The sequence below is a fragment of the Erythrolamprus reginae genome, chromosome 2 (assembly GCF_031021105.1).
Source record: "Erythrolamprus reginae isolate rEryReg1 chromosome 2, rEryReg1.hap1, whole genome shotgun sequence".
Taxonomy (NCBI): domain Eukaryota; kingdom Metazoa; phylum Chordata; class Lepidosauria; order Squamata; family Dipsadidae; genus Erythrolamprus; species Erythrolamprus reginae.
The window spans coordinates 183,339,210-183,365,051 of NC_091951.1; the positions used below are offsets into that span (position 1 = coordinate 183,339,210).

A 25,842-nucleotide genomic window follows, 5' to 3' on the forward strand; every position below is an offset into this window, starting at 1 on the left:
AGTGTCAATGACCCAGGGGTCCTTGGAGGTGAGACGCCAATTAGAGGCGAAATGAGCTAGGCGACCCCCTATGGGAATAGAGGAAAGATTACCATCTAGGTTTTTTTGAAGCCCTGTTAGAGGACGCTCCCCTTTGGAAGCGAAAACCTCTGCCCCTGGAGTTCCTACCTTGGGAACGAAAGCGGGGGGAATACTGACCTGGAGATCTCTGATAGGAAGCCGCTTGATCTTGCTGGCGCCCTGGGCGACGAAAGGACTGCGTTTTGGTAGCCTTTTTTGTGGTTGGACCCAAAACTTTCTTCTTGTCCGTGGTTTCCGTGAGGAGTGGATCCAGAAGATCACCGAAAAGAAGGTCGCGCTTTAAGGGTCCCTGGGATAACTGCCACTTCTGGCGTACTCCCGCTTGCCAAGGGCGAATCCATAGGAGTCTTCTTGCCGTTGTAGAAGCTGCAATAGACTTAGCAGAAAATCTAGTAGATTGCAAGGTGGCATCAGCCACGTACTGGGCAGCTGCAAAGACCTTGTTGAAGTCTTGTTGACCTCTCAAGTCATCGGGAGGAATATGCTGTTGAAGTTGGCGAAGCCACAGCAGCATGGCTCTGGAGAAAAAGGAAGCTGCTGCAGAACTTTTAATGGCCCAGGAATCTGCGGTGAATCCTCTTTTGAGCATTTGTTCAATCCGCTTGTCCTCTGGGCGGAGGACTTCCTCCGCCTCGCCTGGCACAGCCGCTGCCGAGTGAAGGATCTTGACAGGTTCATCCGGTTTGGGAAAGGATAGAAGCTCTTCATAGGAAGAGGAAAGTTTGTACAACTTTCTGTCCTTGGTGGAGGGATTAAGGCCAGAGGCTGGGAAATCCCACTGTTTGAGTAAAGCATCTTTAAACAATTTAGGCATAGGAATTACCTCGTTATCCTCCTGTTCCTCTGTGAAGTAAGGTAAATTCTCCTCCGGGGGATCAGTGGAAGTGGAGGCTTGTTTCTCCTGGGCCGCTAATCCCGTAGAAATTCTAGCTTTGAGGAGGAGAGATTTGAATAATTGAGAAGGAAAAATGGTAATTGGAGAAGGAACCTTTATTTGGGATTCCTCATCATCTGAGAGGCCTTGAAAAGGATCCTCATCATCCTCCATATCCTCATAATCGTCTTGAGAGGAATCTGAATCATCCTGAATAGGAGCTCTAACCGCTGGGGAAGAACCCAAGGGGCGGGAGGGACGAGAAGGAGGAGGAGGTAAGGGAAGCTCATTGATGGTGGAGAGTTTGGCATCAATGGCCTTGGACAACACAGCAAAAATAGATTGGAACTCAGGAGGTAAACTAGAAATATCAGCAGGAATGGCAGAAGAATCCCTAAAGGCCTGGGAGGATCCTGGCTGGGGGGAATCTTCAATAATATCTGGTTCCTCTGGACCTATGCCCCATAGGTTAGGTTGGGGTCTGTCTAGGTTAGGCTCATCCAGAGATAACACAGGGACCCCAGAAGGAGGTAGACTAGAAGCCTCTGGGGGGTCTTGACTACTGAGTACTTGGGCCTGTACTTTCAAACGTTTTGCTGATTTGTCATGGATTCTTTGTAGGGCTAGGTCCCTTCTCTTCTCGGCCCTGGTGACCTTGGTCGAGGGGCGGGCCCCTGGAGAAGAGGAGGAAGAGGCCTGGGGGATACTAGTAATCTCATCGCCTGTAGGCCTGGCCTCTCTGGGACCTTTAGTTGTGCCTCTCTTGGGAAAAGTAGCCATAGTCTGACAATTAACAGAAGACAAGGCTGAGCCAATAACTGAATAATTAAGGAGAAGAATTTCAAGGACTTCCCAAGAGGAATGGATCCTGCTTCGAGGCCTCGAAGCTGCTGAGACTTGAGGGCAAACCCAGAGTTCGTGTCCCCAAATCCAGCGGGGCCAGCCTCCCTAAACTTTTTAATTAAGTAAACCAAGGCACTCTGGTTGGAGGCTTAGCCGGTGGAGAATTTAGCCTGGGCATCCCAAGGCCCGCTCCGGGATCCACGCGGTGGACTGAGGCCTACGCGGCTGGCAGGAGGCCAACACGAGAGGCCTAAATTTAAAAAGGGCGCGAAGGCCTTCGCGCCGAAAAATCGCTCCGTAATATTTCTTAAAGGGGAAGCGATCGACTAAGTCCAGGAGACTAGAAAGACGTCTCACTCCGCAGGAGGTATTTCTTAAGCCCTTTAATAATATACAATAAAGAATCAATAAATCAATAGATTAATACTTGCACCAGGACCTCCAGGCCAAAGGATTAAAAGAATCCACAAGCGGCCGCGGGGATCGTACACGGCAAAACCGCCGGGGGGAAACGAAACCGCAACTTCTCCAAAGGAAAAAAGCCGAGCCACAAACGGCTGGCGCTATTAGTGCAAGTAAATAATAATGGTAAAACAATTCTTACTACTTTTGAAGGAAAAGATCGAAGGGAAGGTGTTAGAATGTTGAACGAGCTATCACAATACAACCGCAGGATATGCGAACTGAGCGAATTCTGGGGAAGGGGCGGATCCGGCAAGCTTTTTTAACACTAGGCTCAGTTCCACCGGATTGGACATGAGCAACCCATGTGACTGCTGGACCCGCTCCTTCAGTACGGAGAAATGGAGTTCCAGTTTGCCAGTTGTGCTGCTTTTTGCACTCTGGAGGCTACAGGGAGCTTCTCTGAAGGCTCCAGAGTGGAAAAAATAGCACAATGAAAAACCAAAGAAATAAATGCATTGCTTTGTTTTGATACCCATATTTCTGATGAAATAAAAAATAGATAAATATTATTTACTTCAATTAAAGTAACATTTATACTTCCTGAGAGTTTATGCCTGAAAATAGGGTGGAAATAGTGCGGATCTCTGAGGGCTGTTGATTCCAAAGGGTTGGAGCCGCCACAGAGAAGGCTCTTCCCCGAGGCCCCGCCAAACAACATTGTCTGGCACACGAGACCTGGAGAAGGCCGACTTTAACTATGCAATCTTCCTTCTAATGACCCCACAAAAACCTTTACTAATACAGACTCCAAAGATGCTGAATGTAAGCATATAGTTATATGCAGATCACGACAGAATTAAGTCTTACTAAATCTGTATAACATTCTCCCTATTTTTTATGTTTTGTTTTTTTAGAATAAATTGGTTTAGAGAAAATATGATTTCGGCATATTTGTCAACTTGTTCTGATCATGCAAGAGTTGGAATATATTTACAGTTATTACTGACTGTATTTGTAATATAGTCTGAATTATGCTGATAGCATTTGCTAAAATATTGGTTCCTTTTTTTCCTGATCTTTTTCTGATCACTGCAGTTCTATTTTTATGTATCATACAAGCAGTTTTTCCTGTCTACTCCTTGTAATTAACCTAGCCTGAATTAATGTGAGAAGTGTGAATCTGTATTATATTATATTGAAACCCTATCAAATTCCAGGGTAATTTTATCCCTTATGTTTTAAAATCCACTTTTGTTGTACAATAGTGATAAAACACTACTTGTTTAGGATGCCTAGGGAATCTCTGCATTATTTGTTTCAAGATTATTGCATTGATCTAGACATGGGAAGAGTGAACTCAATGCACTTCAAACAGTTTGAGCCAAACTATGTTTTTATTTTGTTCAAAGCAGGAGCAAAGTTTATTTATTATTTGTATTTATATGCCGCTCATTCCAAAAAGGACTCAGAGCGGCTAACAATAATCATAAATACAACAACAATTAAAATATAGCAATAAAATCAGCAATACATCGAGAATAATTAGGGCTCTTTTTTGACAATAATATCAGTTAACTCTGTGCAACATTCTGGATTTGAAGAGTAGAAAATGCGGTGTGTATATAAGACATGGCTACAACTTTTTAAAACCACTGTGCAGCTTTTCCTGGAATTCTATGACTGCTAACCTTAGCTATGGCGCCATCCCAAGAAAAGACACATTAGCAGCATGATGGGTTGGCTGGCCAGATTCCTCCTGTTTCCTTTGCTGCACTACTAAGAGGCTTTCTCCGAATGCCTGTGTTACGAGAAGTTCCTCCGTGGTGTGAAGGTTTCTGTTGTGCAGCCTGCCATTTTCATTGCCAGCAGCAATGTACTTTAAGGTCACTGCCACTAAGATGTGGGGTGGGGGGGAGGAGAATACCAAAATTGTACATTGTTGCATTCTCAGATTGAAGCACATAGGCTTCAGTCAGGTCCTCCATTATGGAGGGAAAATACTGACTGCTGATTGGGTAGACCAGGGGTAGGCAAAGTTGGCTCTTCTATGACTTTTGGACTTCAACTCCCAGAATTCCTCAGACAATCATGCTAGCTCAGGAATTCTGGGAGTTGAAGTACACATGTCATAGAAGAGCCAACTTTGCTCACCCCTGGGCTAGACCAATGATGTCAAACCCTTTTTTCCCCTTTAGGTGCCCAAAGCGAGTGCATTCACTACCCAAATAGTGCAAATGCCCCCTATGCTGGCCTGCACTGGCTGCCGATCAGTTTCCAGTCACAATTCAAAGTGTTGGTTATGACCTATAAAGCCCTACATGGCATTGGACCAGAATATCTCCGAGACCACCTCCTGCCGCACGAATCCCAGCGGCCGATTAGGTCCCACAGAGTTGGCCTTCTCCAGGTCCCGTCGACCAAACAATGTTGGTTGGTGGGACCCAGAGGAAGAGCCTTCTCTGTGGCGGCCCCAGCCCTCTGGAATCAACTCCCTCCAGAGATTCGAATAGCCCCCACCCCCCTCGCCTTCCGTAAAATAATAAAGACTCACCTTTGTCACCAGGCGTGGGGATAATTACCATCTTTCCCTTTTTTATTATGATTAGGTTGAATGTGTATGGCTGCATAGTTACGGGTTTTATTATGTTATTAATGCCTTTTAAATGGATTTAATTTTTTATTATTATTAGATTTGTAATATATTGTATTACTGTTTTGCTGTGAGCTGCCCCGAGTCTTCGGAGAGGGGCGACATATAAATCTAATAAACTATAACTATAAACTATAAACTGTGCACATGACCCCCCTGTGCTGACCCGCCCCTGTGCATGCATGTACAACTCCTCCTGTTCCCCTATTCTCCTGTTTCCTAACTTCCAGTGGGCCCAGTAGAGCTGTTTTTTGTCCTCCCCAGGCTCAACGCCCTGGAGATCCTCCAAAGGCCGAAAATGACCTCCCAGAGCCTCCATGCAAGACAAAAATCAGTTGCCGGCATGCACATGTGTGCTGGAACTGAGCTAGAGCAACGGCTCATGTGCCAGCAGATATGACTCTGCATGCCATAGGTTCGGCACCACTGGGCTAGACTGTCTGGCAGCTCCCTATAAAAGGGCTGGCTGTCAGTCAGAGCCTTTGCTGGGTTCTAAATAGTTGCCAAATAAAGAGCTGTTGGTTTGAAGCCACTTCTGTCTGCCTCTTCTATTCACCCTATTTAACATACTGTATATTCTGCTTAGGAGGATGGAAAGATACTGGATGAAAAGATTGCAGGATGGCTTCTCCAACATTCCTCCCGTGATTGACATCATTCTCTGACCTCTGCTTCACTCTTCACCAAGCATCATCTGATTACTGGTAGCTGCAAATGCAAGTTATGACTCATTTTCCTGGTGCCATTTCAGATAATCTCAACATCTATTGAGGAGACATTACGGTATAACTGCGGAGGAAAATTCATTTTAACTATCATCTGGTGCAGTTGCATTTAGTCCAATCTGTTGCTAATTAGTTAATAATTTGACCATAACTTGATATATTCTGATTTTCTACATATGTTGAACACTTCAGAGTAGGGTGACATTCAAATTTTTCTCCTACCAGTTCTGTGAGTGTGGGCATGGCTTGGTGGGCATGGCTTGGTGGGGGTCATATGACGTAATGGGTGTGGCCAACTTGATGTCACTCATGGCAAGGTGAGGCGGCACCACCCCACCAAGCCACACCCACAGAAGAGACAGAAAAGTCCGGCCACAACTTTCGTCACAAAAATTTGAAAAATAAACTCCAATCACTCTTTGAATAGTAAACAAATGCAAATTAGAGCTAAGGAAATAAAAGAATATAAACTAGTAAATATTTGAACCCCCCGCAATTGGTGGTGGTGGTGGTGGTGGGATTTGTTTTATGTATTTTCAAATGTGCAAAACCAATTAAAAAATATTTTTAAAAAAAGAAAGAAAAGTTTGGCCAAGTCTTCTAGTGTTCAATCTGGCTGCTTCTCACCTTTTCATATTTACCCAAGAAGGAAGAGAGGAGTAACTGGAGGGGCGTGGAATCGAGGCCCAATCAGTGGTGCAATTTACCAGTTCTCCGAACTGTGCATAATTTATCTATTTATAGATAATAGATATTTATCTATAGAACCTGTTCAAACCTGCTGAATTTCACCCCTACTTCAGAGTTGTAGCACTACTGTGGTAATTCCCTTCTCCTATCCATCTCAGCTGTTAAGGCAAAACCTTAATTGCATTCAAAGTTGTTTTAAATTAGAATTTCTAAAAATGCACTTGTTTTGAAAATTGTCTTTTAGGAAATAAGATGTCCTGAGGTATGAAATAAGACATCCCAAACATTGTTTACGAGTCTACGGAGAGGGGAGGCATACAAATTTAATTAATAAATAAATTGTTGGTTCCTTCTGCCCCAAATCAGTGCCTCCCCTTTTAATTGGTCATGCCACATGTTTTTGCAGAACACATTGCATCAAGACCCCAAAAGTCATCTTGCTTTTCTCCATCATCTGTATCTTCTTTCCAACTTCTAGGTTCCTTTTGTTCAACTTTATTTAGCTTCCTTCTATCTTGCTTTATACCTGCTTTATCATCCATTTGTTCTACAACTTGGGGATACTAATGACTTCAACAGCACCATTTCCATTTTAAATAGCATCACACTAGAGAAAACAGATTTGTCTCTCAGAAGAAATGCTTGTATTTCTTTGGATACAGTTAAACCATTCTTTCTATGGGGTTCTAACTCTTCAGTAGGAATTGAATTCATGGACCATTGCCCTCTAGATGAGTATATACACATGATGGTGAAACAGGGAGTAATATCTGAGGGCACGCGAGGCTTTGCCCTATTTCAACTCCAGCGGGCATGTGTGTGGTAGCCAGCTAATTTTCAACCTTCTGGAGGGCGAGGGAGGCTGTTTTCACCCTCCCCAGGCTTCAAGAAGCCTCTGGAGCCTGTGGATGGCAAAAAACTGATCCAATGAGTCTACCAGAAGTTCAGAAACAAACTTTCAATAGGCCTGTTGGCCCGCTTTTCACCCTCCCCAGGCTTCAGACAAGTCTCCAGAGCCCGTGGATGGCAAAAAACGGCCTACTAGAAATTCAGAAACAAATTTCCAGTAGGCCCATTGACCCATTTTTGCCCTCCTCTGGCTTCAGGAGGCTTTCCTGAAGCCTGGGGAGGGCAAAAAACAGGCCAATGGCCCTACCAGAAATTCATTTCTGAACTTCCAGTAGGCCCATTGGCCCGTTTTTGCTCTCCTCAGGCTACAGGAGGCTTTCCAGAAATTCGTTTCTGAACTTCCAGTAGGCCCATTGGCCCGTTTTTGCTCTCCTCAGGCTACAGGAGGCTTTCCAGAAATTCATTTCTGAACTTCCAGTAGGCCCATTGGATCTGTTTTTCGCCATCCATGGGCTCTGGAGACTTCTCTGAAGCCTGGGGAGGGTGAAAAATGACCCAACAGGCCTACCAGAAGTCTAGAGGCTTCAGTGAGGCATGCACACATGCGCAGTGGGGCAGCGGTGTGTGTGTGCATGCATGCATGCATGGGGGGAAGGTCTTGCATTATGGGTGTGGGCAAGTGCATACGCGTGCCCTTTTCGCACCTAAGCAAAAATAATTCGCCATCACTGGTATATACAGATTTAGGAGCTCTTTCTGCTTAACAATGTTGCAGAAAAGGATATATAGAATCTAATGGACACCACCTTCCATTGAACTTTCAGAGCAGAGGTACAGCTACAGTATATCATTATGTCATATCCCCATGTGTTGGAGAATGGAATTGGCCATGTGTTTCATCTTTCTCATGAATGAAGGCAACTATACATTTTTGTCATGATTCTGAGTAATGCTCCCAAACAATTCAAGACTCTGAGGCTTCCTCAAAAATCCTGTTTATTGGTTGCATCATGTCGGCACAGTCAAAACCAACACTGAGTAATTCCCATGTTTTGGTACAATTAAAAAAGACATACTATCCACATACACCCCTTGTGTCACAGGTCATGATAGCCAACCAAGCAGGTGATGAACTTCTCAGCACTCCCTCCTGCCATTGCTAGGGCACGTTGATCTGGCCTTGGTTCCCAGGAGCCTTATCATTGTTATGTCTGGCACATTGGAGGAATACATTCTACATTCCATAAGTCCTACTCCCCCATATGAAATATATGGGTTCAGCTAGAGTCGTTGAGAAAGCTGACATGTATCCCAAGATAATATTGCAGCATCCAATCTGGGTCAGTCACCAGGACCAAAAGTTTAGAGTTTTTCTCATCTTTCATATTTCACCTTAATTCTGTCTTCTTGTTGGGACAGATTCTTTTTATTGGAAGGTACCAAAATAAGAACTTAGTGTTCACTCTTTACTTTCCAACTTGTTGACATTGTGTCATATCTTCACTGAGCAGCTGGTACATATATTCTTTTTTTTTTGAACTTAGAAGCTTTTTTTTAAATATAATTTAACGTCTTTTGCAAACTTCAAATAATTTTGAGCTTTAGCTTAACAGACACATTTTTTAAACAATTTTGGATAAACTGTTTGTACTCTTGGAGATCTCTCCTCTTGCCTCCTCCTAAATGTGTCAGTTTTTTCCCTATTTTCATTCAGCTTTTTCTATAATCATGGTAAATTATTTTGCTGTGCTTCATTATTATTTCTCAGTGGAATTGTTTGTAATTGCGCTTTTAGTATTTTCCTTTTTAAGCACTCCCACTATCATCAACTCTTTTTCTCATTAGCTTCTTCTGCAATAAAACCTTTCTGTAACTTATTGTTCTAGATCAGGAATAAACTGCTGTTCTGTGTTTCTGCTTGCTTTTGTTTCAAAGAATGCATGCAGCAAAGCGTAGTATGTCAGGAGCTACAACTATAGAACTGTAAAATTGGGATGGCTTCTTCACACAGACTCAATCTACCCTTACATCCACCATTCTATGTATAGATTCCAATAAAGACATTTATACCTTCACTTCTTCATGGATAACCTCACCCCCCACTTTTTTTTTGCTTTGAAACATCTGTTCTCCATGTTAGCTATTGTAATTTATCCACAAACCTGAAAAAGGTTCACTACATTTTCTCCTCCAAAAATAAGAAGAATGTTTATTTTTCATTGAATCCCATTGTATGAATGGCAGAGGCAAAAAATAGGGGGGGGGGGTCCCAGAAAAACTATACAACTGAAGACAATACATTAGGAGTTGTTATTGACCACTGGTCAACAGTTTTAAACAGATGTACAGAGTGCAAATATGGAACCCATCTGCATTTCTTTTAAAGCAAGTACCCATTCCTAAGAAAAAGACATGGCTGCTTTAAAGAATTTAAAGCATCTTTTCAGAATTGGTACACAAATCACCAGCCTTTGGTGCAATTCCAGGACTGTACAGTATTTTACAATGCAATAAGTCATTGAATTATCTGGGGATAACACTGGACAGGTCACTAACCTTCCAACATATTGGGGGGGCTGCAAAAGTGAAATGCTGCAACAATTTACTAAACAGACTGGCTGGAATATCCTGGGGTGCTGATGCTAACACTCTATGAACAACAGGTTTGGCATATTCCACAGGTAGATATCGTGCCAGCCCATGGCTTAAAGCACCCGCACCCAAATGATCGATGACCAACTCTACCAGACAGTGCGTATCATCTCTGACACATTGCTTCCCACTCCTGTGCACTGATTACCAGTACTTAACAATATCGTACTGCCCCATATGAGAAGACAACAAGCTCATGTAGTCAAGAATGCTGAACAATAAGGCCCTTCCAGGACAATGCACAGCCCATCACAAGACTGAAATTCCATAGGCCAACATGGAAAACAGCTGTTTCATTAACATCTACCCAGTTTAACCCCAAGAATGCCTGGAGAGAGGAATGGTCCAAGGTACCTTCTTGTAGCTTGACCATTAGTGATCCTTCTATCAAGTCACCTGGGTTTCGCCTGCCTTGCTCTGTCCAGATGAAACTGGACAGAGTTAGGTATGATACTGGAAGAAGCGCTTCTAGCCTGTACCAGTGGGGATGGAAAGTTTCTCCTAATTGAGATTGTGGTGCTGAAACACAAACTACAGTGGCACCTCTACTTAAGAACTTAATTCATTCTGTGATTAGTTTCTTAAGTATAAACATTCTTAAGTAGAAGCAATTTTTCCCATAGGAATCAATGTAAAAGCAAATAATGCATGCAAACCCATTAAGAAAGAAATAAAAGCTCGGAATTTGGGTGGGAGGAGGAGGAGGAAGAGGAGGAGGAGGAGGACAGTCATTGCCGAAGGAAGAAGGTGGGGCGAGTGCCCCCTTTTGCCTTTCCGAGCCCAGACACTCCGGGAGACAACCTCGCGCCGGGTGTATGGGAGGCAGCACGAGGGAGTCACCACAGCGAAATGGTTTATTCCCTCTCCAAGTGCTATGGGCTGCCAAAGCCTCCTTAAGCGCCACCGAAAGGCTCCTCTGGCAGCCCAGAAAAGCCCGAGATGGCCGGGATTAAAGGGGGAATGGCAGGAAACTGACCGGGCCTTCGTGCCACTCTCAAATTTCCTGGGAAATTTTTCCGGGCTCGGGTTCTTGCAACACCCAGTTCTTATTTAGAAAAGTTCTTAAGTAGAGGCTTTCTTAAGTAGAAGTACCACTGTATTAAACATATTGTGCAAGACTGCTCACGACATGCGTTTTCTGGCTCCCTAGAAGATCTGCTCAAAGCAACCACAGAGGGAATTGCCTGGATAGCGGAATTGGACATTCAGTTATGAGGCCACTACTGTATGACCCTAGAAGTTTTGTATATAATTACATAGATTGTATGTATATTTTAATTCTGTCATATTCTCATCATATGCTAAATAATAAGAATTGAGCCCTATAATAGTGACATTACATAAATATTGATCAGATACATTGTGACTCTTGCCAAATTAACACCAGTTTTCTTTTCACCTACCCACACAACCACCAACTACTACCTACTTGTGACAAACATTAATGTTTTTTTTCCAACCCAAAACAGATGTTCCCTAGTATCTTGAGAAGGATGAAAATCTATATTTTGGCATTTTCCCTGCCTCCCCTTTTTTTTTCTCAATTTCTGCTTCCTTGTATTTTATCTTCCTTTGGAATTTATTAAAATCTTATTTTAAAAAGATCCAGCATCTAACCAAAAATATTTTGCACCTGTACTAAAAGACAGTCTATCAAGGTCCATGTATAGAAGCTAACACGAGTGTTCTGTTTTTCTGTATCTTCATTTTCTACCCAACATCCAGGATTTGCTCTATTGGTCGGGCTGACCTTGCTTTATCTTCCTTCTCTCATCACTCAATTTTCTACTGTCCCATTTTCAATAATCTAAACTTTCTATTTTGCTTACTTCATTGTACTAACTGTTCTTTTCCCTCACTACAGTTGGAAGAACTTGATTCATTTTTCTTACTTTTTGCTAAATGTAACATTCAGATAATGAATTTTGCTCAATGACTATTGTCATCTGTTATCTTTTATTTGCAAAAATCTGGGGATGGGGGAATGATTCTACTTTATTTCTTTCATACATGGGGACTGGCAACTTGGTTAAAAAGTCTTGCCTCTATTGTCTGCAAAATAAAGGAGGTCTGTAATAGAAAGTTATAGTGCTCACAGACGGGATAAAAACTTGCAATAAATAAATAAATAAATGTTAGTGCCTTCAGTTTAGCTACTTTTTTGGATATAATGTATTATCCTGAATATTTCGAAATGTTACATGGGTAACTGGAGAAGGCAAATGGGAAGGGAGAGAAAGAAAGCAGACTTATGACTAAGGCACTGGTAGTGAGCTTTTGACTTGACAACAGCTGCAAAAAGGCTGCCTCTTAAATCTTAATTTTGCTATTGCATTGAAGGAGATGGAGCAGTAAATCAGTAGAATTATATGTGTTATTCCCCTTCTGTGGTGTTGTGGTTAGCTCTGGCCCTGCTCCTGCCCCAAGGACTGTGGATGTGGGGGAGACATCCACATGCTGCAGGCCTGTTTTGCTCCCGGTGGAATCTGCTGATGAAGGTTCCTCTGACCAAGAAGATATGAGTGACAGGGAGGAAGAGAGTGTGGCAGACAGCTAAGAAGGAGATCAATTATCTAGCTCCTCCTTGGATTCAGAACAAGAGTTAATGATACAGCCATGCACGCGGAAAGCCATGCATAGGCAGCAACAACTGAGAGATTATTATCAAAGAAAATGAGGCCACCTGTGGTTGGGTGAGGCTGTAGTAATTAGTGAGGCTGCTATAAATAGCAGCCTGTGGGTTTGGCCATTCTGGAGGATTATCTGATCCTTGTGTTTCGTGACTGCTTTACTGACTTTGACCTTTTGTGTGCTGATTTTTCCCCGCTTTGAAATTAAACCAGAGCAAAGTGTGTTTCACTTTGTGACAGAAGAAGGACTGTGAATTGCCTCACAGCTGCAAGCTAAGTATCACAGAACTGATAAGGGACTTGTACAAATTACCAGTTTGTTTGGAGACGAGTGCTCTTTACTATACCAAAAGAGGGCTTGGTTTAAGTGAATTTTCATTATAAAGAACATTGTTTTGAATTTTCAAACGTGTGTGTGTCTGAAATTTGTACCTGTGAATTTTTGGGAGGGATTCTACCAGAGAGCCCGACAGAACAGGTGGGAAAGAAAAGGATTCTCTTTCAGACAAAAGAAGGGAAGGGTTTGGTCAGTAATTTATTTATTATTGATACTTTATGTCCCTCTTCATGTGTTAAAAAAATTAAGACACTTCATAGTCATACGGTAATTAAACACACCCTTAGTTCAGACAGAGGGCTAGGAAAAGTAAAATTAGAAACATAGAAACATAGAAGACTGACGGCAGAAAAAGACCTCATGGTCCATCTAGTCTGCCCTTATACTATTTCCTGTATTTTATCTTAGGATGGATATATGTTTATCCCAGGCATGTTTAAATTCAGTTACTGTGGATTTACCAACAACGTCTGCTGGATGTTTGTTCCAAGCATCTACTACTCTTTCAGTAAAATAATATTTTCTCATGTTGCTTTTGATCTTTCCCCCAACTAACTTCAGATTGTGTCCCCTTGTTCTTGTGTTCACTTTCTTATTAAAAACACTTCCCTCCTGGACCTTATTTAACCCTTTAATATATTTAAATGTTTCGATCATGTCCCCCCTTTTCCTTCTGTCCTCCAGACCAGTGTTTCCCAACCTTTTTTGAGCCACATTATTCACACTTACAAAATCCTGGGGAACACTGAGCGGGGGGGAGCGCGGGGGGGGGGAGCAGGGGGAGCGGTTAAAAATGTTTGGACAAAAAAACCCTCTCTTCCTCCCTTTCGCTCTATTTCTCCCCTATCTCTTTCTTTCCCTCTCTCTCCATCCCTCTTTCTTTCTTCCTTCCTTCCTCTCTTTTTTGCTCTTTCTCTCGCCCTCCTTCCCCCCTTCTTTCTCGCTTTCTCTCTCTTGCATTCTTTCTCTCTCTCTTTCTGTCTCTCTTGCTATCTCTTTTATTCTTTCTTTCTCTCTCTCTCGCTTTCCTTCTCTCTTCCTCTTTCTCTCTTGCTTTCTCTCTAACCCTCCTTTTTCTCTCTCTCTCTTTCTCTCTTGTGCACCACGCCGGCAACATAGAGAGAAAGAGAGAGCAGAGAGAGAGTGGAGGGCGGCTTGCCGGTCCGCCGCCCCCTGGATCAGCGGCCCCGCATGGCCCCAGCGCAAACTCCGCCATTACCTTCGCCTCCGCCTAAGAGGCAGCAGCCACATCCAACCCTTCGCCCTCCCAGGTGTCTATGGCGCTCAGCGCCCGGCCACGCACCGCCTCCGCCTCCCGGTACCCCGTCCGACTTCTACCTGCAGGAACGGGTGGTGGGGTGCCACGAAGGGCGGCACTTGGAGGCCACCACGGCACCGTTGTCATCACGGCGCAAAGCCACGCAGTCTCGGATCGCTCGCTTCTCCGGCCAGCAAGCCTGGGAAAACGGCGCGGTTTTTAAATGCGCGCTTTTCAAAGGCGGCGCTTTCCCGGGCAGCCGACTTTGCTGGCCGGAGAAGGGAGCGATTCAGGACTGCGTGGCTTTGCGCCACTTCAAAAATTTCTGCAGGGGGGGGTCCTAATGACTGTGCAGTCGCACGCCCACGCAGCTTAGAAGCAACAGTGGCCGGCGCCCTCCCACCGAGCCCGAAAAGTTCACTTCCCATCATCCCCAGGGAAGCTCCAGCCAGGCCGGGCTCGCGGCACACCTGACCATGTCCCGCGGCACACTAGTGTGCCGCGGCACACTGGTTGGGAAACACTGCTCCAGACTGTACAGATTGAGTTCAAATTAATCTATAAAGTAGACATTCAGAATGAAAACTAATTTGAGACGTCCAGAAAGTTCTTAATAATTTGCCAAAATTATTTGAATGGGAGTTAATGGGAAATTCATATATTATTTGGAATTGTTAGGAGGAAATTATGTGATGTTGGCATCACCTGTCATACTTGCTAGCCTTGTACAACTAATTTGCATACTCAGGGTCTCATTTGCCTTCTGTAACCAATATTGCAGCAATAAATAAAAGCAGAGTCATAGTCTGGTATTTCGTTCTCTGTCTTTTCTTCTGGTATTATATAGTCTACAATGGGGGGGGGGGGACCCTTGCTTGTCACCATCTAATTCATCACTGAGTTTCCAATAGTAGCCAGGCCTGTTACACTAGGGAAATTGCAAGTGAATGTAAAGTCAATATATTCTCCTGCTGTTCATCTTTGTTCCTATTTCAGATGCCGCTTGCAACTGAACATGGAAATTCCATTTTGTCATTATGCCTGAAAAGAGTGTTTTCTATGGGTGGAGCTAGAATGAAGAAGATAGAAAGAAATTTGGATAAGGCAATAAGGAAGTTTCATGACAAGCATGATGTGTAACATGCCCATACTGAAAAGATTCTTGCTACCCCAATCGTTTCTCAACCCCTTACCCACATTTCAAATGGGAACCACAGTCATCTTCAAGATGGCCTAATTGTCAGGATGAATATGACAAGAACTGGAAATCATACTGTCACCTTAGCACTTAAATAACAATAGCATGTTGACTTATATTGCGCTCCATGGCACTCTCTGAGCGGTTTACAATGTCAGCATATGCCCGCCTCCAACAATCTGGATCCTCATTTTATCAACTTCAGAAGGATAGAAGGATGAGTCAACATTGAGCCAGTCAGGATCGAACTCCAGACTGTGGGGCAGAGTTAGCTTGCAATACCGTACTGCCTTCTAACCATTGTACCACAACTCCTTATTGTTTAAACCAAAAGTAGAAGAGATGGTCAAATATATTTGCAGTGGCACATAAGAAACCTTTTTAAGAATTCAAAACAAAAGCACCCTTCCCCGTTCCCAGCCAGTCGAAACATGCTCTTGTTTTTTGTATTTACTTGATAAACTTGGTATGGGACTGTATTACATGTGTCTAAGGAAGTTAACTGAATAAAATAAAAGGGACAATAAAATAAAAACTGAGTTCCTTAGCAAAGTTTTTGGGAAGACTACTTGTACCAATGTTATTATCACTAAATATTCTAGAAACTGCTAACTCAAGATTACAAATTAGATTAGAAAATTTTCTAATTTAATTTAATTTATTCAATTTCTATGCTGCCCAATTCCATAGGACTCAGGGCAGCTTCTAAACTGACTTCACAGTTAGTTAGTTAGTTAGTTAGTTAGTTAGTTAGTTAGTTGGTTGGTTGGTTGGTTGGTTGGTTGGTTGGTTGGTTGGTTGGTTGGTTAGTTAGTTAGTTAGTTAGTTAGTTAGTTGACTTCTATGCCACTCAATCCTGTAGGACTCATATGTGTGTTAATCCAATTGTATTTTAATAAAAACGGAGCGCCTCCATAGTCTAAGATAAATGGCTTGGTCACTGTTAATTTTCCTCCTCGAATACAAACTTCACATTTTTTAAATCTTTTCCCTTCCATTACTATGTTGCAAAAAATCAACAACTCCAGAGCCTCTTTTGGGGGAATAAATAATGAAAAAGCTTTGCAGAGATACATTAGCCGCACCAGTCCACAGAGAGGGGCGGCATACAAATCCAATTAATAAATAAAATAAATAATAAATATATTTGTGAAGGGTAGTAGTTGCCCAGGTGAATCCCAACAGGTGAGCATGCTGCATCAGCTGAGTTGCAAGTTGCACAGAGCCTCTTTGCATCTTTTTTCGCATACAACACCCGTTCTATATACCCCATCAGTTGGGATAAACCGGGGGAGCGGGGGAGAGAAAAGATACCGCCCGTTTTCGGATGCTGTCTAGCCTCCTTCTTTTAAAAAGCCAGTTTATACCGTGCAGGTTTGTGGGAGAGTCGGTGAACGGGGGATCCTGAAAGCTGCAGCCGCGGCTCCAAAACCCCACCATAACCCGCAGAGCCCAAGTGCATAAAAAAGAGGGGGACGAATCGGGAGAAAAGTAACTATAGAGATGGCAGGCGAGCGGTGCCGCCTAAAAGAAGCAGGAGCCTCCTCCGAACACTTTTCCAACGCTGCGCCGGCGTCTTCCTTCGGCACAGGCAAGCGCCCAGCCGGTTTCCTACCAGCACCTGCGCTCTCAGCCCCACTTCCCAGGAAAAGGAGGGAGCCAGGCACGCCGCCGCCTTTCTCTGCCCTCCTTCCCCGCCCCCGCTAGAGGCAAGGCGGCCGCAATAAGCCCCAAAGGCCGGCGGCGGCAAGAGACCTCTCCCCAAACACGCACACACATGCACACACACACCTCGGGGCTCTCAGCCGAGCGAAGGTGACCTTCGCGGGGGGCAAGAATCCGCGACCCGCCCAAGTTTCCCCCTCAGCTGCCGCGTCAGTCGTCCTCCCTTCAGTCAGCGCTCACCTGGTAGCGGAGGAGACAGTCGGGCTCGTTACTCTCGGCGGGCATGGCTGACTGGCTGGCTGACACCGAGCGAGCAGGTGGCTCCGTTCTGAGGAGCGGCGGGGAAGCTGAGAAGTCACAGCCGGCCGCAGCCCGCCACCGCGCTCCTCGGCTCCATCTCTCTCCTCCGACTCCCGGCGAGCAACCAATCCCGGCCCGGGAGGCGTTCAGGCTCTTGGGATGGAGAGGGATGGAGGCGTGGGTGGAAAGAGCCCGGGTGGAGGCTGCGAGGGGCGGAGGGCGACGAGAGGGCTGCGAATGAGAGTTAAGGGGGGGGACTAGAGCATGGCTATGGGTGGGTCGGCTGGTGTGGGGGAGGCGCCAAAGAAGGAGGGGCGCAAGGTAAAGCGAGGAGAGCGGCGGGAGGGGAGAAGCGAACGGCGTGAGGCAAAGGTGGGGGGAATATGGAGGGCGGGAACCAGCTGAGGAGGAGGAGGGTTGGGTGAGGTGAGGGAGCGGGATAGAGGCGGGAAAGGAACTGGCGAAGACTGAGCTTGGACCCTTAAAGTGGACAGAAGGTGAAGCAGAAGAAAGGGATGAGGACTAGAGAAAGTCCTAAGTCTTGTATTCGGAAGACAAGTGTACACGCCCACACAGCCAGGAATGGTACACAGAACCTGGTCTGAGGGAAGGTGGGAATGAATGAAGCATAAAAATGAATCGGTTTTTAGGGGGTTTTTTCCCCAAAAGTCTTCTCTACCAAATCTAACTTTTTCTCATTTCCCAATTTTTCTATACAGTACTTCTTTCCCCTTTCTGCTCTATTTTTAATTTTTTTTAAAAAAATCGTTTTTTAATCATTTTATTTATTTATTTATTTTATTAGAGTTGAAAGGGACCTTGCAGGTCATCAAGTCCAACCCCCTGCTCAAGCAGGAAACCCTACACCTCCCCAGCCATAAGCAGTCCAATCTCTTGAAAATGTCCAGAGTTGGGGCGTTCACAACCTCTGCAGGCAAGCCATTCCACTGGTTGATCGCTCTGACCATCAGGAAGTTCTTCCTTATTTCCAGGTTGAATCTCTCCTTGGTCAGCTTCCATCTGTTGTTCCTTGTCTGGCCCTCTGGTGCCCTGGAAAATAGTGTGACCCCCCCCCTCCTCTCTGTGGAAACCCCTCAAATACCTATGTACTGCTATCATGTCCCCCCTGGTCCTTCTTTTCACTAGGCTGTCCATGCCCAGTTCCACCAATCTCCCTTAGTTTTTTGGATATTTTAATATTTATATTGCATGCATTGTTTTTGTTAGTTGTGACCCGCCCAGAGTCCTTAGGGAGTTGGGTGGCATACAAATGGAACCAATAAACAAATTGAACCAATATCAGCCTCTTGTATCAACTTCCATCTGTCTTTCTTTGTAACTCCTGCAGGTGAAGAATCAGTTCAAAAATAGCACAAAATAGGGGGTGCTTTATCAAAACGTTCCCATAACCTAGATCCTTCCCTCATTAATACTGTAAGTTAGTAACAACATTTTACTGGTTCTTGCCCACCCAGGCTTTCTATCTGCTAACATCTTTGCCCCACACACACACACATACACAAACCACCTGGTGAAATCGAAGGAGATAACCTGAATTATATTCTCAGCATTTCTAAACAACATGTTTCAATGCATTATCTATATGGTCACTTTAATTAAATATGCACATATTCTCAGAACACAATGAAAAACATTCATATTCCTTTCTTGTAGCAGTTGTTGTTTTATCATATAATTTTAGTTTCTTATTTTCAATTTTGAACATAACAAAAGAAGAATGTACAAAAGATACAATTCCCCTGATTTATCTGAGGAGCTGAAGTAAAAGGAATTTAAAGTCAAGGAACTGGGTTTTGTAAAAGTGTAGATAAAATCACTTAATTAAAAAGAGCAAACCATTAAAAAGAATGACACCAAGCAATCTTTGGAACCAAGTAATCTTGTTCTCTTTTGAAAGGGTGTTTTTAAAAATTCTAAATGGCTCTTGCAAGTGGGGTTAATTGATAGAATGGATTCAGCTTCCAAAAAGGTTTTTAGGGAATGTCACTAAATATTCAAAGAGAAATTAGTTTTGAATGGTCATGGAAATGCTCTGGGATGAAGTTGGGAGATACTTTGTTCATTGCTTAGAATAGAATAGAATAGAATAGAATTTTATTGGCCAAGTATGATTGGACACACAAGGAATTTGTCTTGGTGCAGATGCTCTCAGCATACATAAAATAAAAAGATACATTTGTCAAGAATCATGTGGTACAACACTTAATGACTATCATAGGGGTCATATAAGCAATGACGAAACAATCAATATTAATAAAAATCTTAGGATACAAGCAACAAGTTACAGTCATACAGTCCTAAGTGGGAGGAAAAGGATAGGGATGATGAGAAAACTAGTAGAATAGAAGTGCAGATTTAGTAAAAAGTCTGACAGTGTTGAGGGAATTATTTGTTTAGTAGAGTGATGACGTTCGGGAAAAAACTGTTCTTGTGTCTAGTTGTCTTGGTGTGCAGTGCTCTGTAGCGACGTTTTGAGGGTAGGAGTTGAAACAGTTTATGTCCAGGCAAAAAACAAACAAACCTCATAATGTTTTTCATGCTCTGAAAGTTCTGGGATGCAACATTTTTGAGACCTGATCACCAGGAATCACATTTGCAACACAATTATTTCTTTTTTTTTTACTTTACTTTACAATCTACCCTCTCTTTGCTGGCCATCTCTCTATGTGACCAGCATTTGCCTTCTAATGGACAAAATCTTCATTGCCCTTTTTAGCAAGTTATGAATAAAATATTTTTGGTTTTTGTATTTCTTATAAACAATTATTATTATTATTATTATTATTATTATTATTATTATTATTATTATTATTATTATTATTTTGGACTGTAAGAAATATTATTTTGGACAGTAAAATACTGGAGTAATATGAGTTAATGCAATCTAAACAGTTAGATTTCAGATCCCTATTTTCATGAGCTCAGAATTGCTAATAATGATGTGCTAATGGAAAGAGATACATGTTTGCCACTTGAGAATATTATGGCAAGATAAAGCAGTGGCCCAGAATAACAAACCATGCCAGCTTTCTTTGAGTACAAATGTTCAATAGCAATAAAACTGGTCAGCACAATCTCTCAATTCTGCTGTCACTCACAATGATGCTTGGAACATGGGCAGAAGTCAAAGAGAAATGCTTTTTGAAATCTGGCATACAGGTAGTCCTCAAGTTTCGATTGTTTGTTTAACAACAGTTCAAAATTTTGACAGCACTGAAAACCATTGCCAGAGTTCTGGGTGCTTGGCAACTAGTTGGAATTAACACAGTTGCACTGTTCTGTGGTAACATGATCGTGGTTTAGTGACCTCCCCGGCAGACCTCTGACAAGCAAAGGGAAAAGTTGAATGTACTTAATGACCACATCATTCATTTAACAATTATGGTGATAATGGCCATAAAATCAGGTCCAGTGATATGATGAGTCACTTAACGGCTGCATCACTTAGCAACCAAAATTCTGGTCCCAATTTTGGTCACACATTGAGGACTATATCCATATAGTTTTAAAAGTGATGATTCATGACTTTGAATTGGAAATGGACCAAAGAGAGATTCAACCTGGAAACAAGGAGAAAATTGCATCATAGATGTGGGCAAGCACATGCACACTATTGGATGTGCCCGCACCCTTTTGACACCCGAGCCAAAAAAGGTCCACCATCACTGCCCTAGGAACTACACACAAAGTGTTTGATTGAGTTCTTTGGGAGAAGATGTACAAATGAAGCAGTTAAAATATATCATGGATCGTCTTACTTCACAGACTAACAATGTCATAGCGAGTTTGCCTGCTAAAAATAACTGGATGCTGATAGACAGATACGTCAGAATTCTATACAGGCAAAAGTACCCACCTGCTTTGCCCCTATTCTCAGTATTTTAGTATATATAGCTATGAGCCAGTCACATCACTATAGCTGCATGTACAAAACATTCCCAGTGATGAGCATAGCTGACAGCCTACTGTAACTCTGTGTCATTCCTTCTGTTGTGGTTTCAATCAATAGATAACAGCACGGTGTTTGCGCTCTTCAGCAGGAATGCGAAGGTCAAGAAATGCATGTGAAGCTGCACCCACCCACTCCCAAATGATGTAGGGTTCAAAAAACTTACTCCCAGCAAACTGCAGAGCAGCCACAACTTTTTGGCTTCTTGAAATAAGCCACCCCTGAACTTTAGGCAGCTCGTGTAAATGCTGGCAAGTTGATCACAAACAGATATAATTCCCCTCAACACACACACATGTGGCCTTGTTTTAGATGTTGTGCGCAAGTGCAGAAGGTGTGTATGTGTAGCGCGCTCACATTTTTGGTGAACCAGTTGTTAAAGTATGTGCAACCCACCTCTGGATCTATATCTTGTTCTTCCTCCAGGAGTTCAAAATAGCATACACCGTACTCCTTCTTGTGAGCTTTCCCCACAGCAAAAACACAGCAGATAAATTGGAATGAGAAAGTATTTCCACGGCTGAGGCAGGATTTCAACCCTATAATAATACCTCTTTAAACCCAGCTACACATCATGATACACATATGATTGTATTGTATGTAAAAATGCAAGTTGCACCAGCAGAATCATGGTTCTAGAAATTTAACTTCAGTTCTGTACATGTTTCTCCATCAGCTTCTCAGTTTTGTTAAAGGGTACATGAAATGCGTTACCTGTTTTTGGTACCTTCTGCCTTCAGGTAACTTGAAGTTCAATAAAGTACAAAATACATGTAGCATATCACTGGGGAGAAAAACATTGAAGAGCCTTAAAACCTCAGATATCATCCTTGTTTGGTGTTGTATTATTGTCAAATATTTAAATCTCATTAGGCACGATTTAGTTTGGATCTATATTATGAAATAAAATTGCAGTTGTGTGTCTGTTCGGGTTTGATTCTAGAGTACATTTCTTACTATAAGATTTAATTCCAGTAAACTATTAAAATGTTTTTAGCATCAGATAAATGTCAAATTTTATTTTTAATAGTCATTGTTGTTGTTCTACCTGAGTTGTCATTATCAAGGCAGTATGAAATGCATGGACTCTGGCAGCTTTAAATACCACACGTTTTTTTTCTTATTCCTCTAAGAATAAGCTTTGTGTTACTCTATTCCCATGAAATTCCAGACAAGTCTATTAGTCATTCCTGGTAAGTCCAACAATAGCACTGGCCAGAGTGGTTTTGCTGCCTAAGCTGAAGGATGAGGTGGTGTTTACCACCCAGTTTGAGCTGGCAATTAAATCTTATGTCAACATGGGTGACAGAATAGCCTTTTAGGGAGCCCAAGGCTGCCCGTTCAGCTTAAGCCTCTCTGTTTATGATCTCCCTGCCATTCTCAGCTGTTCTGCACAATTACTTTTGCTAATGGTAGTGCTACCCATGTCCATCAGTGTCATGGCAGTTTGTTAAAGTAGATTCCAATCCTTTCCACTCATTTCAACATGCTCTTACTCCATATGCAACCTTAAGATATTTGCCTTACAAAATTCCTAAAAATAGGTGGTGGCTTATTTTATTTATTTATTTATTATTTGGATTTGTATGCCGCCCCTCTCCGAAAACTCGGGGCGGCTCACAACAAGTGAAAAGACAATCCAATACATAATCCAATTAATTAAAATATTATAAATTTAAGAAAAACCCCTATACTAACATACACACACACAAGCATACCATATATAAATTCAACGTGCCCAGGGGAAGATGTTTAGTTTCCCCATGCCTGATGGCAAAGGTGGGTTTTGAGGAGTTTACGGAAGGCAGGAAGAGTAGGGGCAGTTCTGATCTCCGGGGGGAGTTGGTTCCAGAGAGTCGGTGCCGCCACAGAGAAGGCTCTCCCCCTGGGGCCCGCCAACCGGCATTGTTTAGTTGACGGGACCCGGAGGAGGCCCACTCTGTGGGACCTAATCGGTCGCTGGGATTCGTGCGGCAGAAGGCGGTCTCGGAGATATTATTATTGGTTCATTATTTCAGTTTACTGTAATGGATACGCCTGCAGTGAATACTACTGAAAAATAATAGTTTTTGACTTTAACCAGATTTTCAATGAATTGCATAGCAGTTTGGAAAATATATAAGGACACTCATTAACCCAGTGACTTGTAGATGCACAGCTTAGATCAGTGATGGCAAACCTTTTTTCCCTTGGGTGCCCAAAGAGTGTGCGCACGCGATATCACACATGTGCGAGTGCACACACCCATAATTCAATGCCTGGGGAGTGCAAAAACAGCTTCCCCTGCCCCCCTGGAGGCCCTTTGGAGGCTGGAAACAGCCTGTTTACCTACTTCTAGTGGGCTCAGTAGGTTCATGTTTGGCCTTACCCAGGCTTCAAATGCTTCCCTGGAGCCAGCAGAGGGTAAAAACACCCTCCCCCATCCCCTGGAGGGTTTCTGGAAGCCAAAAATGCCTCCTGGAGCCTCTGTCTAAACCAAAAATCAAATGACCAGCACACACATGCACGTTGGAACTGAGTGGGCAGTGGCTTGTGTGCCAGTAGATCTAGTTCCACGTCCCACCGGTGGCACCCGTGCCATAGGTTCGCTATCACTGGCTTAGATCATAAATTTAAATATTCAGGTCTTCAACCAGCGGTAAAATCTACTTACCTTCCTTAGTGGTTCGGAAGCGCAAGCTTTGTGCACATGCCATCATCGCATGTGCTTTTTTACCTTCAGCGCATGTACAGAAGGTTTTGCATATGCAAAGAGGGTTAAAAACAAGGATATGGCGATGTCCAGGCAGGTGGGCAGAGCCTCGAACTGCCACTGCTACTGGTTTTCCGAACCACCTGCAGCCACTGCTATGTCTGAACCGGGGTGTACTGGTAGGATTTCACCACTGTCTTCAACCTTAGCTCATATAGGAATCCAGATTAGAACACTGGCTGCAGTAAAATAAATCCTTTGAAAGGGAGCCCTTTATTCATTGGGGTAAATAGTTCCATTGTCCTGGAAAACTCTTAGAAAATTCCCGAGATTCAAACAGGATTCCTGTTGCTGAAACCTAAATGAATTGTTCATACAGTATGGGATGGCAGGGGAAAAGTCCTGCCCTTTGAGATGATATCATAATTTTCTACAATTAAGGACAAGTTTTCTTATATAAGTTTTTATGGCTTCCAAATAAATCTGAAGGACTGCCTTCACAACGTCCCAAACTGGACGCAGGCCGGATGCATCACGCACTGGCCACGCCCAGTTTAGCGAAGGGTGGGAAAGTCACAATATATCGCATGCAGTGAAGGGCTACCAAAATGTTTACTACCATACTGTGGGTGTGGCTTATGCAGGATGCCCTGCATTTTCTTTCAACATCTTTCAGTGCAAATTGGGTGTTCTGGGGTGAAGGTCCATTTTCGCTACCCCACTGCGTTCCCCTCCATCCGGGCAGTAGCCCACCCCTTGCCACATGACAGTGTGACAACATGAGTTTGATAATCCTGCCCTAGACCAAACTTGGCAACTTGAAGACTTGTGGACTTCAACTCCCAGAATTCTGGGAGTTGAAGTCCACAAGTCTTCAAGTTGCCGAGTTTGAAGACCTCTGCCCTAGACTAATCTACTTATATCTGTACATGGGGAGGAAGGAAGGGAGAGAGGGAAAAAGATGCTTGTTGGGTTTTTTTAAAAAAATCTGTAAGTGCCAGTCTTTTTTTTTTTTAATGATGGGTAGCTATATTTGTAACATTTACATTTGACTACTTTTCACTTGTTGAGATTCTAGAAAGAATAGAGAGAAGAGCAACAAAGATGGTTAGGGGACTGGAGGCTAAAACATAGGAAGAAGGATGCAGGAACTGGGCATGGCTAATCTAGCGAAGAGAAGAACCAGGGGAGACATGATAGCAGTGTTCTAACATTTGAGGAGCTGTCACAGAGAGGAGGGTTCACCCTGTTTTCCAAAATACCCAAACACTAATGGATGGAAATCGATCAAGGAGAGAATCAATCTACAAATAAGAAGGAATTTTCAGATGGTGAGAACCGTCAACCAAAGGAACAGCTTGCCTTCAGAAATTGTGGGAGCTTTATCATTGGAGGCTTTCAAGAAGGGACTGGACTATCATCTGTTGGAAATGGCATAGGGTCTCCTGCTTGGGTGGGTGGGGGTTGGACTAGATGACCTACAAGGTCCCTTCCAACTCTTGTTATTCTATTATTCTATTATTCCTTGTGCAATGCATGAGAAGGCAGTCACAGGTGCCACAGACTAATAGAGACCTGTTACCAGCCCTCTTGAGAAAATGAGCAGAGTGGCCATGCACAAATCGGTGGCTTCCCAGACGGTGAATTCATAAAGCTCTACACCATCTCGACTAACCTCAATCTTTTAGGGCCAGAAGCTGTGGAACCGCCTTCTATGTAAAGCACGGGAATGCAGCCAGTTTGCCCTCTGCTGGTAAAGAGTCTCTGCATCACCGTTAGGATTCATTATGGTTTGCAGGCAATACCAAGGACCATATAGAATCATAACTGGCCAGGGGCAGGAGTGCCAAACTCAGGGCTTAAAATCCACATGCAGCCCCATGGGCTCCATTTTTGCTGGCAAAGCAAAACAAAATAACAGGAGGAATGTTTCCCCTTTTCCATTTGAGCATCCAAGAAGGGACAGGAAAGGAGAAACGGAAAAAGGAAAGACAAAGAAAAGGAAGGGGAGATGGGAAGAGAG

General features: G+C 43.3%; 1 protein-coding gene across 4 annotated transcripts in view; it reads right to left on the reverse strand.

Moving 5' to 3' along the window:
* Positions 1-17,426, reverse strand: part of SLC4A8 (solute carrier family 4 member 8) — a 104,436-nt gene extending 87,010 nt beyond the window's left edge. Inside the window, exon 1 of one of the 4 annotated variants that reach the window (XM_070740702.1) lies at positions 17,098-17,426. In XM_070740702.1, the coding sequence (XP_070596803.1) occupies positions 17,098-17,142 (45 nt within the window). In that variant the 5' untranslated portion in view covers positions 17,143-17,426. The remainder of the gene's footprint in view (positions 1-17,097) is intronic. The other 3 variants (XM_070740701.1, XM_070740699.1, XM_070740700.1) reach the window with 3 other exon arrangements.
* Positions 17,427-25,842: the final 8,416 nt, after the last annotated feature.